This window comes from Eulemur rufifrons, chromosome 6 (genome assembly GCF_041146395.1).
Source record: "Eulemur rufifrons isolate Redbay chromosome 6, OSU_ERuf_1, whole genome shotgun sequence".
NCBI classification, from domain to species: Eukaryota; Metazoa; Chordata; class Mammalia; order Primates; family Lemuridae; genus Eulemur; species Eulemur rufifrons.
In genome coordinates this window covers 11,139,766-11,158,383 of record NC_090988.1, presented here as the reverse complement: position 1 = coordinate 11,158,383, position 18,618 = coordinate 11,139,766, and the positions used below count along the sequence as shown (strand labels likewise).

Sequence of the window (18,618 nt, the reverse complement as noted above, 5' to 3'; positions counted from 1 at the left end):
CTTATTATTTTTCTGTCTCTTCCCCTCAGCTACAAACTTCATTAAGGGAGAGGCCACATCTGTTTTTCTCAGTGCCAGTACCTAGCACAATAACTGGCACACAGTAGGCACTCCGTAGATATTTGAGTGACTGACTGCATAATAATAATAGCAGTGACACTAATGACTGCTAAAACTTAGTACTTATTGCATGTCAGGCACTGTTCCAAGTACTTTACAAGTGTTAATTCATTTAATCCTCACAATATTCTTGTAAGGATTATGACGATCTCCATTTTACAAATAAAGTGTGACATACAGATGTTAAATAACATGTCTAAGGCTACGTAGCCATTAAGTGATAGAGTCAGGACCTAAATCCAGGCAGTGAATTGCAGAAGCTAGTCTTAAACACCCTCCATACCACCTCTCCTTTATATATGATTAAGCTCAAATGCCACCATCTGTCACCGTCTGAGTTAGTCTGTTTCTCTTCTGCACCCCATGACACCCCATATACACTTTCATCATAGCATTCATCACACTGTGCTATATGACTTGGTGTCTATTCCTATTATTCCATGAGCTCCTTGAGAATAGGACTTTGACTCAGTCTTAATTTTCTTTGTATCTTCGGTGCCCAGCACATGGTAAATACTCAAATAATTCGGATGGATGAATGGATGGATGGCTAGCCTGAGCTGGAGCATGAGCATTCATTTTCAGATAATCCAGCAGGTGGCAGAAGAAGACAATAGCTGAACAGAGGATGGGCTGCCTTACCTTTCACACTGGTCACTTTCTTCATGATGGCTTCCTGACCTTGGCACAGGGTCACTGTCACTGTGGCTCCAGGCATACCAAAGCCCCATATCACTGCCCCAGCAGGCTCCTTCTGCAGCACCATGTAATTATTGATGTATGAAGCAAAGCGAAAATCAGTACCTAAAAAATTGAGCAAACACTGAGAGAAGCATCACCAGGGAGATTCTGCACCAACTAGATCGAGTGAAGCAGCAAGGACCATCTAGTCTTTAGACAAGAGAATCTGAATATGCTCAGTCCTTTTAATCTTCTACGACGCTATCTTATTCCTCTAATTAGGTAAGCAACATAACAAGAACAGTTTCCAACAGTAAGAAAAACTTGAGGCACCCAGGGCAACCAATGTACCACAAGCCTCCTCTCCTCCCCTTCCGAGCTCTTGACCTTCCTTTGCTCTCAGGCTTGGCCCTAACATTGAGCTCCCTCCCCGTAAATCACCAAAATTCTCCTTTCATGCACCCCACAGATGGTGTTTTTGAGAAAAAATAAACCACTTCCTTACCCTCCTTTCCATTACCACGCCCACTCCTAATGACTGGGAATAAAGCAGCATGCCTCTCTCCAACACAGCCTTCTCTAATCTTCCCCCCTCCTAATCTCCCCTCCCTACATTACCAGTGTCAATTTCTTTCAAATGATTCCCCTTATTTTGGTTTTTTGACAACCCAGTGTACTGCACTGAAAACTCTAAATAAGCATGTATGAAAATCTGTGACAAGTCTGCTTCTTTCTCAGGTAAACTCAGATAAATCAAAACACAAAAGTAAGGCGAGAGAGAGAAGGTCAACATGCCTGAACAAAAGTCTTCTGTCACAATTTTACCCTTTCACAAGCTAAGTTATACCAAAAGAACAAGAGGAAGCACACTTGAAACTGAATTCTATTCTAGAGTCACTAACAAGACTGAATAAGAACTTACTTTAACGAGATCATTCCTATTTTTAACATCCAGCCTATATGGAAGTATTTTTATTAATAACAAACATCGATCCAAATTATCTCAGAGTTCCTCATCAAGACTTAACAAGGAAAAAAATAAACCTTAAGTTATATCTCAATTTGTCTGAACCAAATAGACCAAAGAAATCCCTAAAAGAAAATAATTAACAAAATTTTTTAAATTTTAAAGGGTTTTAAACAAAACTGATAGGCAGGAAAGAGAATCAGAATTAACAAGACTGACATTTTCCTCCCTGGAAGCTACAAATGATGATGGCCCTTAGGCTATACTTAACAGGGCAGTACAGCTAATAGAGTCTCCTACACAAGCTCCCTGACCTATTTATCCGGCTCTTAAAATAACAGCCCAGTCCCTAAAAATCCTCAGCTCTGTCTCATGAGCTAGTTTGATCAAGAAACCTACATGACAATCAAACATCACCCAGAAGGTCTACTGGGCTGGAGATGCACAGCTGCCATGAGCAAAATGCTCTAAGAAAAGATTACAACAACCCAGAATTGCATAAGCAGGTTGGGAGCCTGCTGGGGGAAAAGGGAAGACACACGTGTGGGAGGGCCTTGTCTTAGGTAGGTGCTTCATATGGAACAAAAAAAACCAAACACCACAGGCATAAATAAGAGCTAAGTAGAGAGAGAGGAATGGAGTCACTAGCTGTAGCTTGCCTATCTGGGGGGGGGGGGAGACCTTTTCAAGTCAGCCTGTTTTCACCAACACCTGCTTAGGGAACCTCATTGTGCAAGACTCCACGCTGAGTAAAGAATTTTAGAGGTATAAAGGATCTTTATAATCAAAGTATAAGCATGTTACTTACTGAGCAAGGAGAATAATCACATTGCTGATCAACAGACCGAGATCCAATTAAGAAATTTTTAAGAATAGCTTGCATATTCGTTAATTCAAAAATACTTACTTACTGATGCCTACTATGTGCCGGGCATTATTTTAAGCATTGGAGATGTAACAATGAAAAAAAACCCAAAAAATAAAAAATAAAAATAACAACAACAGCAAAATTCCTTGCCAGCAGGGAGCTTCCATTCTACTGGAATAGGCTCCGTGCTAAACACACCCCAGACATTAAGCTTCTTTGGCCTCAGCTCATATAGGTAGTTTATGACAGCACTAGAAACCAAGTCCCATGATTCCCAAGTTCTTGTAACTTTCACTTTGCCACACTTAGATTGTGGTGGTAAATCAAATTCCTTTCCCTCATAAAGCTCAAATTCCAAGCCGACTAGACAGTGGAACAGTACTAAGGAAGTGAGCAATGGACAAAAAAAAAAAAAAGAGAAAGAGAGTGAGACTGGTAATTGTTTGGGCCAAACACAAGACACATACATTTAACATACGAATTTTTTCTTTAGGTCTTCAATTTTTTTCCTTCATTCAGGCGTTGGAGTAGAAAAATAAGAATTATTAGTGTTGTGGGGACAGGACCATCTTTAAAAGTAGACTAACAAAATCAGAACAGTGGTTACCTCTAGTGGAGGACTGGTTGGGGCACATTGGCAGTCTCAATAACACTAGCAATGTTCTAGTTCTCGAGCTGGGTGGTGTGCTCACGGGTGTTCATTTTATTGTTTTATTGTTACATATTTTTTACATCTCCGGTATTACATGATAAACATAGGCACAGAGGAATGATTTAAAGGAAGGATGTCAGGATATGCAACTAAGTAACAAGGAAGGAAAATTTGGAGCACTAATGAATGAAAAATGTAGTCAATATTAGTGAAGATGATGTAACCGTATGACCCAAAGGAAGAGATAAAATACTGACACTAAAATAAACAGACTTTAACAGAAAAACTAATAAAAGACCTTCTCCCCACCTCATTTGATGGATCTCAAAGGTCGCTGAGTGGGAATTAAAGTCAAAGAACATACAGAGAGCTACCTGTTTCTGCTTTTGTTAAACTCTGCAAAAGCATTTATGGGCTGCAGTTTGTCTGCATCTGGGTACGCTGGGGGGTCCAAGGTAGAGCAGCAGCCATTTTTCTGCACGCATTTCTCCCACCTCAACTTTCATTTCTTAACAGGGATTTTTGGGGTCCACTCTGAATGGTTTGAAGAAGTAAAAAGCCTAACATTATCACTTTGTTTTGCAATAGCAGACAGATTCCATCTCTGATTTCTCCAATCTATGACCCATCCAGCCTAGGGTATTCAAATGAGAGCACCTGGCCTACATAATAACCAATGCAGTCACCCTCCTCCCCAGCGCCACGCATATGATCTCACCACCAATATCTGTAAGCTGCACCAGAAATGAAAGCTGAGCCTTAAATATTCTGAGCTAGTGAGGGGGTTGTATTTCTTAGCCCTAATAACCACTTAAACTAGTAAAATTTAATTCCCCCAAGGAACCCAGCCTGAAACAAACCCTCCCCAAAGGCACCACTGAGGGGGCAGCGCTGAAATGTTTTGGATGACTCAGTCACCTGTTTCCAAATATTATCTAACTAGCTTCGCCCCCTTCCCTCGGAGTTCCCCTGTAATTAATCTAAGACCCTTGAAGGCCTCGGTTTGGGCACATTTGGACCTTCCCACTCAGATAAACCGAACTTCCTCTCTGCCCCACTCGCTACATCTTAACAGGACGGTGCGTGGGAGTGGAGGAAGCAGACAGGCCCCGGGGCTCCAGCCCAGCCGACACTTGCAGGCCAGGCCTGGGTCGGACAAGCAGACTCCTGGCCTGGGTTTCTTCTCCGACCTTGAGAGGGAGCCCAGGGTGGGTACCCCGCAGGGGACGCGGGATCTCGGAGTCCGCACAGGCCGAGGGGCAGGGGTCCGGCCGAGCCGGGCCGCCTCACCTGCACTTCTGTCGGCGCACAGGATTAACGGCAGAACCAGCGCAAGGACAGGTCCCGGCGCAACCATGTTTGCGAGGATCCGCACCACAGCGGGACTCGCCAAGTGGCCTCCGGCGGGGGCGGAGCCATGTGGGGCGCACGCGGCCGGGGTGGGGCCCGGGCGGCCGACTCCGCCCTTTCCAGGACCTCCCGCCCTCCAAACCGCCCGAGGCCGCACCGTGAGACAGCGCCCCTTTCCTTCTCGGCCGCCGTAGTTGTTTAAAAAAAAAAAAACGGTTACCCAGCAACGAGAAAAACAACCGGAACCATCGGCCCCAGCTCGGAGAGAAAGAAGAGGTGAGGCGGCTTCCCCCACTTCCTCTCCAACACCCAGATCTCGCCTTTTCCCTTCGTCTCTCATATTCTCTCAACATCCTGGCCACACCCTAGGAACCCTGGGGGCAGATTGGGAGCCGAAACAGCCCATTCTGCGAGAGTCCGAAATCCCAGGTCCTCAACGTCTCGCCCCGACTAGACCTGCCTTCCACCTCTGTCCGCCCTCCCCTCCCCACATTGCTTCAGGGCCTCACCAGTTCTGTTCAGAACCCTAGGCTGAGTCAGTACCCCATCTCCTGATTCCTCAAAAAAGAGAAAGAGGAGCCGGACGCAGTGGCACGCACCTGTAGCCCCAGCTAGTTGGGAGGCTGTGGCAGGAGGATCGCTTGAGGCCAGGAGTTCAAAGCCAGCCTGGGCAACATAGCGAGACCCCTATCTGGGGTTATGGGGGAGAAAGGAAAGAAAGGAAGAAAAAGAGAGAAAACTCTCCACAAATTTGGCCTTATTAAACAGCCTAATTACCCCAGCCTGGACCCTACTATGGCCTCCACGTTTATTAAACATTGACACTGTCAGAAACAGGCCAGGTCCCTAAGGATACTTTTCATACTCAGTAGCCCAATCCTCTGTTTGGCAGCTACCCTTAATCTATCCGTTGTATCCCAGGCCAGGAAGAGAAGGCCTGATCAAGACAAAAGGAGGAAATATAAGAATCCCAAAACTCTAGAGGCTGGGGTTTCAAAATCATGGCCCACCCTGACAGCAACCCTATTCCAGAGTACCCTATTGGAGGCATTATGGGTCATGCTTCAGAAGTGGCGGCTAAGAGAAAGATTAAGTGCGAAACTTCTCCATTCAGCAAGTTAGAGTGATTTCCAGAACCAGGACTAATTTCTACTTTTTAAAATATTTTTAAATTTTAGACGTTAAACAGGGTTTTCTCAGCAATTGATAATGAATTCAATTAAACTAGCTCTTTAACAATTATTTGCTCTAAATTCCTGCGAGATAGCAAAAATTACTTTTACTCTTTAAGGACAGAAAGAGGAACAGAAAAAGCACTTAATGTCATATTGAAAAATTGTAATTTTTTTGTAATTTTTATTGAATGGGTCTCCATATGTAGTATCCTAATTCATAACAGAGAATTCAAAACTTTTGGGAGAAATTGGTATACTTAGGTCGTGTTGGGAAAAAAAGAATTGAAGTTCAGAAAATTTGGGTCACTGAAATAATTTTTTGTCATAGTTGTGATCATATAAGTAAAATCAGACAAATTTAAAGACAGTACTCTTTGATGACTCTCTAGGTACCATAGGCAGTTCTTCCCAAGGAGATGTCGATTCCATTCTCCAACACCCACTACCGAATTCCGCAAGGATTTGGGAATCTTCTTGAAGGGCTGACACGCGAGATTCTAAGGGAGCAACCAGAGAATATACCAGCTTTTGCAGCAGCATATTTTGAGAACCTTCTAGAGAAAAGAGAGAGTAAGCTTTTTAAAAATAGGCATTTTTTTAAATAAGAGACTAAACATTTGGTTATTGTAAAACTTGCTTAAGACCATCTTCATTCTGCAGAAAGCCTTTATGAGGCAGGTAACTTCAAATAACAGTTCTTGTTTTTTGAAACCATATGCGCCTCTTTGATAGGTTCTTTTAAATTAGCTTCACATTCTTCACCCAGACCTTCTTCATTATCCTGTGGACACACAAGGTAGAAGTGTACTGCAAAAGATCATACATTCTACCCCCTCCACTTTCCAGCAGGCAGTTCCTATGCATCCCAGGGAGGTGACTATTCTTCCTGAAAAGAGAGTTTGCAGTTTCCTTTACATTTTGATTCTTCTCATTTGAAAGTATAAGTGTTATAAAAAAGAATTCTACACTCCTTAGATTAAATAAATTGGTATTCACTGGGATATATGAAACTGTTCTGCAGTAAAGGCACAGAGACAAACTGCTTTGAAAAGTAGAGTGCCAGCTTGGGAGAGTAATTTATATTCTTTATACTCTCAACGTCCCATCCTGCACAGAGACTAAGATCCATGCTAACGGTAACTCTTTGGTTGAGAGAAAGCAAAGTTCTTACACTCCCATAAATGAAATGTCCAGATCTCTAGCTTTGAAGGTTCATAACTATCAGGACCTGACCCAGTGATCAAAATGGAAATTATTACAGCTATAAATTTGTGCTAAAAAACCTATTCTTAGCTGGGCACCGTGGGCTCCTGTAGTCCCAGCTACTTGGGAGGGTGAGGCAGGAGGATTGCTTAAGCCCAGGAGTTGGAGGCTATAGTGAGCTATGATCATACCTGTGAATAGCCACTGCACTCCAGCCTGGGCAACATAGCAAGACTCCTTACTTTAAAAATAAATAAATAATAAAAACCTATTCTTGACTAGAACAACCATTTTGTACAAATTGTTGTCATCATTACTTTTGATTACAGTATTCCAACAGAGTGACAAAGGTGACTAGAAATAGCCACAAGCAAACAAACATTCCATTGTAAAGCATTTTACAGAGGAAGAAAACCTAGCACAGAACTTAAATTCAAACAGCTCCCCCACCCACTGCATAGCTCCAACCCCTCACCTTTTTTGCCCTACCCAGTTTCCTGAATGTTGCTGGTCTTTTCCATACACAGTCAGTGTGAATATTTGTTATGTAATCTGAAACTTGAAATGTTTTCCATTCATTTAACAAACTATATGGGGGGGGGAGTTATTAAGAGAAATCTTTTGGAAAAAGAAGTGAATTGTAATGAATATTACTTTAATTTTGTTATTATAACATTAATCTTACAAATTCATGCAGTAAAAAGTCTTTAGTCATTTATTTAATTTTAGAACTCAGAAATATCCATTATAAAAACACATGAGTCATTGTTACCGGATCACAGTAATTAAAGCAAATGATGATTCAGATTAATGGTCTCAGGATACTAGCTCTCTAACTTATAAACAGTGGATAAAACCATTTGAAAGAAAATTAAGCACCACACCCACTTCTATCCATGTCAACCAAAGGCGAATTATCCAACTGATGCAAGTATCATAATTCAGTCTCTCCAAAAAGGCAAAAAAAAATCATGAACCTCTAGCCCTGTCTCTCATACCATGCAAGAATTCCCTTTCCAGCATTCCTTATAGGTGATTACTAGTGGAGTTATTTTAAGTGATGTTGGGATAAAGATGGAAAAATATAAAATTGGATCAATTTCTTATGTCATACACCAGGATAAATTCCAAGTTGGTCAGTTTTTTAAATATCAAAAAAAAAAAGAAACCATACAAATACTAGAAGAAAATATGAATGAATTTCTCTACAAGAGAAGAAGTTTTGCTAGCTAAGTTGCTTGAATTGCTTCAAAAGTCCAGAAGCAATTAGAGAAAAGATTGGTAAAACTGACAGCATAAAAGTAAACTTTTACATGACAAAAAGCACCATAAGAAAAATAAAACTACAAATGACAAACAAAAAAAATTGCAATTCATACCCCAATGGGTTAATAAACCTAATAAATAAACAGCTTGCAAAAACAGTGTGTTTTAGACTTAATACACTGTTTAGAAAAAATTGGCACAAGATAAGAGCAATTAACACAAAGATAAATGTAAATAGCCCTTAACATATGAAAATATACTCAAACTAACCCATAATAACAGAAGCCCAAGTCAAAACTACACTGAGCTAACAACTACCACCCCTCCATCATATTGGCAAAAAGCCAAAAGTTTGCCAACATAACTCTATAAGCAAAGCCGTAGAGAAATAAGCATGTATATACATTGCTGATGGAGGTGCAAAATTTTACACCTCCAAAGAGGGGAACTTGGGAATACCTACCTAAATTATATATGTATTTAACCTTTGACACAGAAGTTCCACTTCTATAATTCTTGTTACATCGTTACTGTGGAAACAACCCAAGTATCCATAATAGATTGATTGAATAGAGTATATCCACACAATGGAATAATATACAGTTGTTTAAAAAATGAAGAAAATCTATAGGTGATGTTATGGAGTGATCTTCAGGATATATTCAGTGAAAAAAGCAAGGTGGGAAAAAGTGTGCTTTGTATGCTACCATTTATCCAACAAAGGAGGTTGATATGAATACGTAACTTCGTTTATATTTTCAAGAGAAGACTAAATCTTTAAAAAGTTAGCATTTACTTTTAGGAGAGAACAGTGTAGAGGGAACAAGATAGAATATATTTTGAATTTGGAATCATAAATGTTTAGCATTGTCATAAATTTTTTTTTCCTCACCACTGATAAAGAGTAAATGTCATAAAATTAAATTTAAAAATTGTTAAGCAATACTAAAATTCAAAACCAAAGTGAAACAAATGTGCCTAACTAGTATTGACTGGGTGACATAACCACACAGAAAGGAATTATTTCAAGTGATTTTATTTTTTTTATTTTATTTTATTTTTTTTGAGACAGAGTCTCACTCTGTTGCCCAGGCTAGAGTGAGTGCCGTGGCGTCAGCGTAGCTCACAGCAACCTCAAACTCCTGAGCTCAAGGGATCCTCCTGCCTCAGCCTCCTGAGTAGCTGGGACTACAGGCATGCACCACCATGCCCGGCTAATTTTTTCTATATATATTTTTAGCTGTCCATATAATTTCTTTCTATTTTTAGTAGAGATGGGGTCTCGCTCTTGCTCAGGCTGGTCTCGAACTCCCGAGCTCAAACGATCCTCCCACCTCGGCCTCCCAGAGTGCTAGGATTACAGGCGTGAGCCACCGCGCCCGGCCTTCAAGTGATTTTAAAACACAATAATTTGACTGTACATCCCTGGTGCATATATCCTAAAGTCAAAATGAACTATAAAAAAATCTTAAACTGTTTTCAGTAGTCATTATTAATATTATAGTATGGTTATTCTGATTTTTTTATGTATTATAGGACAAAGCAAGTAAGTAACTATGCTAGTGTTCTTAGGAATAAAATTTTTACTGTAAGAAAAATGACATACAATTATAAAAATGAAAAGTTAATAAAATCCTGTAATTCTAATTTTAAATTGAAAAATATCAGTGTGATCTCATGATATGTTTTCTCTTTAAAAAATAAAAGAAGTATTTTCTAACTTTGTACATTTTTTAATGTGCAAAGTTTAAAAATGTACAAAGTTAGTTAATGAGCCCTACATTTTTTAGGGCTCAAAACAATGACCAACCCAGTACCAATAAGCAACTGGCCCCCACCAGGGGTGGGGAACCTGCAGCCTTCTGATTTCAAGATTGATCTTTTTTAAACACCACTGGAGGCAAGAAAAGCTTCATCTTTCTCTGCTGCACCTCTTTTAATAAAAGGATTTGTTTCGTAAAATTTGAATTCAGTCAAAAGGCTGCACTTAAGGACAAAGAAGGAAATGTGTGGCCTTAGGCCACAGGTTCCCTACCCTTGTAGGAGAACTAGCTAATTCCATGAACTGGGAAGGAAATATACAAGATAAGGCTGAACATCTTGCCGTACCAGAAAACAAGAAAGCTATCAAAGAGTATTCGAGGTGTCTCCAAAGGACTCAGGAGCACCTGAGCACCTGAATAAGTTCCCACTGGCCTTAATTTTGAACAATTAGACCATCAATAAAAATAATAAATGCAATGGGTTAAAATTCATCCAGTTTGTTAAATATTCATGAGTTCATAATGGTTTTAAAAAAAACAACACTGATCGGCCACTTTGAATGAATCTTAGGAAACCAACTGATTATTCTGAAAACTGCTAAATAAAGGGGAGGAATCAAACGTTTAACCTTCCTTCTCTCTAAGAACTCTACTTCAGAGTAACCAAATAGTTGATGAGGGTAAGGTTTTCTTTAATGAGTACTCCAGAAAACAAAGTAGTTATCAAATAAGAGCACTACCATTTACATCTCCTAAAGAAATAACCTAAGCAATGATCATCACGGGGGCTGTAAAAATCATAAAAAGAGAGATAATCAAATATTAAAAATCTCCTGACAGAATTATATAGCACTACCAATATCAATCAAGTGTTCTTGCTTAAAAAAAAAATCAAACCCGAATCAGATCAAAACTATAGATCTAATTACCAGTCTACAGGAAATTCAAAGACAGGAACTTGTTAAAAGCCACCATGGGGATAGAGTTAGAAATATCTAAACTGTGGAAAACACCAGAGGAAAAAATGACCCAGTTTCATCAACCAACAAATAAATTGCAAGGAAAAAATGAGGGGTTGGGGAGTTTTCCATTAAAAGAGATTTAAAAGACATAACAAAGGGCTGTATGTGCCTGTTTTGGGGGGTCCTGATTTGAACCAACAATAAATAAATAAATATATTAGACAATGGAGGGAAGTTGGATAGTCGACTGGATAGTTAATGATACTGAGGAATTATTGCTGGTATTTTTAGGTGGGATAATGGTGTTGTGGTTATATTTTAAAAGAGTCTTTATATTTTAGAGATGCATACTAAAATAAGTATTTGTAGATAAAATAATTGAGTGCCTGGGGTTGGTTTGAAAATAATCAGAAGAAAGTGTTATAGATAAAATCAGATAAATCATGAACTGATAATTTGAATCTCGGTAATGTGCACATGGAGGTTTGTTATACTATTCTACTTTCTAAGTTTGAAATTTTTCATTATGAAAAGTTAAAATAAATTTGTTTAAATGTCAATACCTCTTACCTGCTAATTATTGTTGATGGTAAAAATAAATAGATACATAAATGTAAATACCTCTTCCTGTATGTCAACTGTCTATACAATATGCTTTTTTTTTAAAAAACTCTCCCATTCTTCACTTTTCCAAACTTCCTGACTACTTAGCATTTATTTTTGTACACTTTTCTGTGTTTACTAATATTAATGCATGTTTTTAAGTGTCCATACTTACATTTAAGTATTGGCATTTTTCTCTATCCCATTTTATTATAAATTCTGTAAAGGCAGAAATTATGTTTTTTAGTGTTTTCTAAATATCCCCAAGGGCTTATCCAATGTTTAATTGGTCATCATATATTTAATGGCCACTGGTTATGTCTGTAGTGCTAGGTTATGTACAATGTCAATAAGATTTTCAACTGTCAATGAAGAACCTGTAATTTGAAACAGAAAACTTATTTTTGTGTTACTATTCTATATTTGCTTTGATTAATTCAAAATACATCTGAAATTATTATATTTTTATCATGTAGAAACCAACTTTGATCCAGCAGAATGGGGGTCTAAGGTAGACGACCGCTTCTATAACAACCATGCATTCAAGGTATGGTCCTGTGAAGCTATTGGATTTGGCTAATTCTTCTCCCTCTCTTCAACACAGAGATTACCAGGACCTCCCCAGAATTGTGAGAATCCTATGAGGCATCACAAATAACTTACTAAATCTTTTTAAATTGTGCTATTTTTTTCTGAAGAGAAATTCTTTTCCAAAGTATCTGAATCATGTACAGATACTTAGCTTTAGTTTAAAGATAATCACTGGGAAGAAGGTGCTTGAAAGCTGTAGAATAAATACTCCATCATGTATTCTTCTAATTTTATTGAGCATCACGATGCTTAGCAATAGCAGGTATTCAGCGAATACTTGTTGAATTAATTAACGATATTTCATAAAATAAAGCACTATTGGTCTAATTATTTTATTATCATTGACATGTTACAAAAGACTGATTAGAATTAAAGATGGTAATGATATAGAGTTTTCTCTACAAAACGAATCTCTTCAGAGACTGAACCTATCTTTCCCTTTACAGCTTTCTCAAAGACAGCCTTTCTCAACCAAGGCTCCTTAAAAAAATTTAAGCCCTAAACCAAAGGCTCTAATTGCATGTAAGGAATCAATGCCTTGCCTTTGTATCTTGAATGGTTCTAGTTATGTACCATCCTTGGGAAAGTTGAGAAAATAGCCACTGAAAACATTCTCCGTGTTCTATGGTCCAGATGAGGGACACTGGTTAAAAAAGGCTGTGTGGCATCAGCATCATTGGCATCAACTAGGAACTTGATAGAAATTCAAAGTCTTGGGCCCCATCCCAGGCCTACAAATCAGAAGTTACATATTAAGAACATCTCCACAGTAATTTGTAGGTACATTAAAATATGAGAACACCACTCTAGACAACTGAGATAATACCATTAGCCACAAAGTACCAGCAGATAGTAGAATTAAAAGAAATTAACAGGCCAGCAGAGCACGATGGCTCTTGCCTGTGATCCTAGCACTCTAGGAGGCCAAGGTGGGAGGATTGCTTGAGCCCAGGAGTTTGAGACCATACTGAGCAAGAGTGAGACCCTCGTCTCTACAAAAAAAAAAAAGAAAAATTAGCCAGACATAGTGGCATATGCCTGTAGTCCCAGCTACTCAGGAGGCTGAGGCAGGAGAATCGCTTGAGCCCAGGAGTTTGAAGTTGCAGTGAGCTACGATGATGCCACAGCACTCTCGCCTGGGCAACAGAGTGAGAATCTGTCTCAAAAAAAAAAAAGGAATTAACAAAGTTCAACTTTTTTTTTTTTCTTTTTTTTTTTTTTTTTTTTTTGAGACAGAGTCTCACTCTGTTGCCCAGACTAGAGTGAGTGCCGTGGCGTCAGCCTAGCTCACAGCAACCTCAAACTCCTGAGCTCAAGCGATCCTCCTGTCTCAGCCTCCCGAGTAGCTGGGACTACAGGCATGTGCCACCATGCCCGGCTAATTTTTTTTCTATATATATTTTTAGCTGTCCATATAATTTCTTTCTATTTTTAGTAGAGGTGGGGTCTCGCTCTTGCTCAGGCTGGTCTCGAACTCCTGAGCTCAAACGATCCTCCCACCTCGGCCTCCCAGAGTGCTAGGATTACAGGCGTGAGCCACCGCGCCCGGCCCAAAGTTCAACTTTTGATGATGTTCTCCAGTAGATATGAGGAATTTCTTGGCAAAGTAATTGTCACGTATTCCATGAGTTCAAAAGTGAAGTTCCATCCATTTGTACCTGCAGATGTGGGCATGTTGTTTATTTCCATTTTACTACATTTCCTGTGTTGGTGTTTTACTTGTGTTCATATTTTATTGAAATTTAAGAAATAATGTTGAAAAATTTTAAATCCTTATATCCTATAGCAATTTCAGGGTATTTCTTTTTCTTTCTTTCTTTCTTTTTTTTTTTTTTTGAATTATAAAGGCTTTATTTGATTAGCTTTTATGTCCTTAAATTTCTGTTTTATGAGTTAAAGAATTTCTTCCTACCGGTGGTGAATTAGCAATGCTATTTTAGAGGAAGACTTCAAAAACTATGTCAGAATAGGCAGAGCTTGTTTCTCTCTTTATGTTTAAATCATTATCCACAGCAAAACTTACTTCTTTGACTTAGTTTTTAATCCATAAACCTCATTAAAATGTCAACTTGATGTCACATTATGAAATGCAATGGCATTTATTTATTTTATTCCTATTTTAGAAACTATTGGTACCTCTATATTTTTTCAGAATTCATTACAGCATCTTATCAACTTTTAGTATAAGACAATGGTTTGTTTTTAACATAAAACAATGTTACACATATTACAAAAGCAAAAGATCAAATGTTTTCACCAATTCCTTGGCCTTTCATGTTTGTTTACACATAGTCCCTTGAGAGCTTTCATTTATTTATTCTTGTTTCAACATATTTTCCTTGTTAAAAGAGAAATATGTAGTATTTAATTCCCCCTATTTCTCAATAACTTAAAGTAATATTTAATTACCTTTAAGTAATTTGATCCAAGACTATGCTATTTTAGAAACATTGGCCTTCTCCTCTCTCTCCAGGAGCAAGAACCATCTGAGAAATGTGCTGAACAAAAAAAGTCTCAGGCACCTATGAAAGATGGGGAGACAACAGTCACTGCCGTAGTATGTAATATTTTTCATGTACTATTGGATTCCTACGAAGAAAGATATCACTCAATTTTAAAACTGTACTCCAAATATAAATCAGTCTGTTATCTATCTATATTGCTAAAATTGTGATTTTGCTTTCTAGATAATTAATATCAGTGATAAACTAACTGGTAGGTCATTTTCAGCTGTGCCTCTTATAGAGGAAAATTCATTTTTCCCCCTAAAAATACAATTTTATTTTTCAACATTGTCAATGGATGGAAAATCTCCCCATGGGAAGGGCAAATGGAACTCACAGCCCCATTGATCCATCAAATTCATCTTCCACTTTGGGAAATTTTCACTAGTTGATGCTGTTACCACCATGTAACAGCAAAGTTTCAAAGATAACAAAAAGAAAATCACAGCAAATTACATACAGCCGAATATGATGGCTTTACACAATGTGGCTTATTCATTTTCCATGCAAGGCCCTCTACAAAAATGCCTTCCTGCCTGATACCCTACATCCATGCAGTTCAGACATAGGGAAGTCCACCCTCAAAGATACCTATATTCAGTGGTGTGCTGGCGCCAGCTCTCAAGAAATGATTGTGCACATTTCTAGCCAACCCTGTGTTCAGCAATGTCATGTTAATAGCTTGGAATCAGCCACACAGCAGGAGTATTAAGACCATGGCAAACACTACAAATCAGGGCTTTTTTTCCCTGGAGAGCCAGTTGCTAAACATTTACCAGCACATCACTTTCTTTTTTTTTTTTTTTTAGTTCAGGATATTATGGGGGTACAAACATTTTGGTTACATGAAATGCGTTTGCCTCGCCCAAGCCAGGGCTACAAGTGAGTCATTCCCCCATACAGTGTGCCCTGTTTCCATCAGTTGTGGGTTTACCCCCCCCCACCCCCTCCACCGCCCACCCCCACCCCCCCACCTGACTGGCACCCAGTGAGTATGTATCACAACAATGGAAAAACATGCGGCACATCACTTTCTATACTCTTCATCATCCAGGCTCATGAAGGCCAGGCCTAGTGAGAAAGAAATCATTCTCTACAACGTCAAAGTCCCAACTCCTGAGTTTCTTTTCATGTCTTAATGTCCCAGGTAGTTGCCCAATAACTGACACCCAAAATGGACATCCCCTCACGGAATACCCTACTTCCTGCCCAGTGAGGCATGGCTTTTCCCTACAACATTTACAAGTTATTGCAGAAATATATCAATATCACCCAAATGTAATGGGAGGTCAGGGAAGAAGGAAGGGAGTGTTATTTCCTTATATCTTTCATAGGTGCCCTTACACAGGTTTTCATGAGTTTGAGTTGGGATTTCATTGATTTCCAACCTGAGCATAATTCATTAGGGCATCATCTCAGAGAATTTTTACCACTCTGTTTATATTTAAAAGTTTAAGAGCTAGATTTGCCTCATTGTTTGTAATGGGGAGATGTGGGGAGGGCTTGAACAACCCAAAGGTCTGTCAGTAGGGTATTAAGTAAATCAATCAAAGTACATAAGTAAAATAGAATGCGATGGTGTCATTAAAAAAGGAATGGGCAGAAGTATAAACTGAATAACAACAGGAAAAGAGAACCAAGATATATTGTTCCATGGTAAAAGTAGTTGCAGAACACTATGATTAGCATGATCTCATGTTTAAAATAAAAATGCATATATATATATATCCATATGAATATATTTGCATATAGGAAAATTTGGAAGGATATAGATACTCAACCCATAATAATGGTTATCTCTTAGGAGTAAGATTTGGGAAGGGGGAGAAAGTTTTCACTGCCAGTGATATATGAGCTTTTTAAATGTGTACATATCATTTTTATAACTAAAAAGATATATTAAAAGCTAATTAGCTATTCAGTTGTACACTTAAGATTCATGCATTTCACCATCTGTAAATTATACCTAAATATAAAAAAAAGATGATGCTATATGTCAAAGTTCAACCAACCATGTGAAAACTGACATTACTGGACTAAATGGATTTCTCTTTGACACTTCACTTTAAATGAATGATTTTGGTTAGCTAATAATCATCGAGAAAATGAGAATTTAACATTTTAATCCATCTTATGTAACCATGATTATTTTGAAACAGCACATTTACTATTCTTCTTAACATTTTTACCATGCTTCAAGAATTCTTCCTTGTTTTCCCCCTAAAAATGTTATTGCTCAGGAAACTGTTAAATAGGAGCTATTTTGGGGGGAAAAAGTTGGCACTGATCTTTTATTGCAGAGACATATTAAAGAGTGACAAAACAAAGTGCCTGCTATGTTGGCATTCATGATTTGTTACATATACAATGTGACAATATATAAAATTCCCCTAGGAAGCAACAGATCCCTAAACTGATTAAATTTATGCATTTATTTTTATGGAATCAAAAATATGGGATATTTAAGAAGTCTCTTTTTCTCCTTTCAATGAAGGACTCTTTTGAGGAAGAGAAGGAAAAAGAGGAGTTTGCTGCTCTCAAAATCCAAGCAGCCTTCCGGGGACACAAGGCCAGAGAGGAGGTAAAGAAAATGAAAACAGATAATGATCAAGATGAGAACACAGAGTAAAACAAGTGAGGATACTGGTTTTACCCCTAGAAAATGTGAAAAAATAATCCAAATTCACAAACCTTGTTGTGGTTGTCATTTTTTTCCTTAGAAGGAAGATTTGGTGTTGTGAAATAACATTTGTTGCTGTTGTTAAAATCTGTCATGAGCATTGTTTAATAAACATGCCATTGAAACATACCACTTGAAGATTTCTCTGACATCATAAGTCTTGTTTATACTTGTCCTAAGTCTGTGTAAAGAGACCCTTGGATTTAGTTACAGAACTGAAGTATCTTGAGTTTACAGAGATCTCAGAGGTTATGCAGCCTAACCATTATCTAACGAATAAATTCGTCTCTATCACATCCCTGAAAAATGGTTCTTTAGTTCCTGTTTCACTCCTAGTGATAGAGAATTTCAAGGATAGCCTATTTAATTTTTTAGTTATTAGTCAAAGCTAAGTCAAAAGTCTGCTTCCTTGTAAATTTCACCGACTGGTTTCATTTGTCATACATGCATTCAATCATTCACTGGAAATGTATTGAGCACCTTTCATGTGCTGGAAATTAGTAGCAAATGTTCTTATACTCATGCAGCTTTCAGTTTTTTATTGTCTTGCTCTCCAGAACCACACAGAATGATACTAATAACATCAATTTGAAGAAATATAAACTACCGTAACATCATACTCTCTTCTTTAGCTAAAACTTCTTAGATTTCTTTAATATATAAATGGTGATACCTGTTTCATAAACTCAGAGGCTTTATCTCTTCTGTTTTTTATTTGAATGAACTATTCAAGCCCCCAGTGCCTTATTTTTAGAAATTTCAGCTTCTCCTTTTTGAGGTCTCCCTGCCCTTGATTGTCCAAGAAATTGAGGCTTCATGTTTTAGACTAAAGGATGCAATTTCCTTCTCAATACAAAGGGGAGAAATTGGAGTCTTACCATTTAATTAATGCTGTTGTCTTCTACCATAATGTTGTGGCATAGCCCGGTAGACTGAGGTGATGCCCTGGCTAGGTCCAATTACTGCCTGCACCGTAGTGGGTGCCCCATGATTTGGTTCTAGGATTACACTTCTCTTGTTTCATAGTCACACAGCCATTGTTGTCCGGAGCTCAAAAACAAGCCTGGGTGGCTCAGTCCTGAGGAGCTTCTAAAACCAGCTATGTGTTATGTTTTAACAAGTGCTCTCCTATAAGCACTTTGATCCTTGTCTTAGGCTCAGACATGCTCTTTATATAAAGCAGTTTTATTTCAGGTGCATCATTGCCCTTCCCTGGCACTGAGCCTTTATCAG

General features: G+C 38.4%; 2 protein-coding genes across 2 annotated transcripts in view; one reads left to right on the top strand and one right to left on the bottom strand.

Annotated features, from left to right (window-relative positions):
* Positions 1 to 4,673, bottom strand: part of SIAE (sialic acid acetylesterase) — a 34,029-nt gene extending 29,356 nt beyond the window's left edge. The window contains exons 1-2 of the mRNA XM_069468745.1: positions 4,579 to 4,673; positions 763 to 924 (exon numbers count right to left, since the gene is read on the bottom strand). Coding sequence (XP_069324846.1) covers positions 763 to 924; positions 4,579 to 4,645 — 229 coding nt within the window. The 5' untranslated portion in view covers positions 4,646 to 4,673. The remainder of the gene's footprint in view (positions 1 to 762; positions 925 to 4,578) is intronic.
* A 204-nt stretch (positions 4,674 to 4,877) lies between these two features.
* Positions 4,878 to 17,334, top strand: SPA17 (sperm autoantigenic protein 17). The gene is made up of 5 exons (XM_069468743.1): positions 4,878 to 4,914; positions 6,203 to 6,383; positions 12,087 to 12,157; positions 14,675 to 14,758; positions 17,200 to 17,334. Exons 2-5 carry the CDS (start codon positions 6,230 to 6,232, stop codon positions 17,332 to 17,334), a joined length of 444 nt encoding a protein of 147 aa, XP_069324844.1. The 5' UTR covers positions 4,878 to 4,914; positions 6,203 to 6,229.
* The last annotated feature ends 1,284 nt before the right edge of the window (positions 17,335 to 18,618 follow it).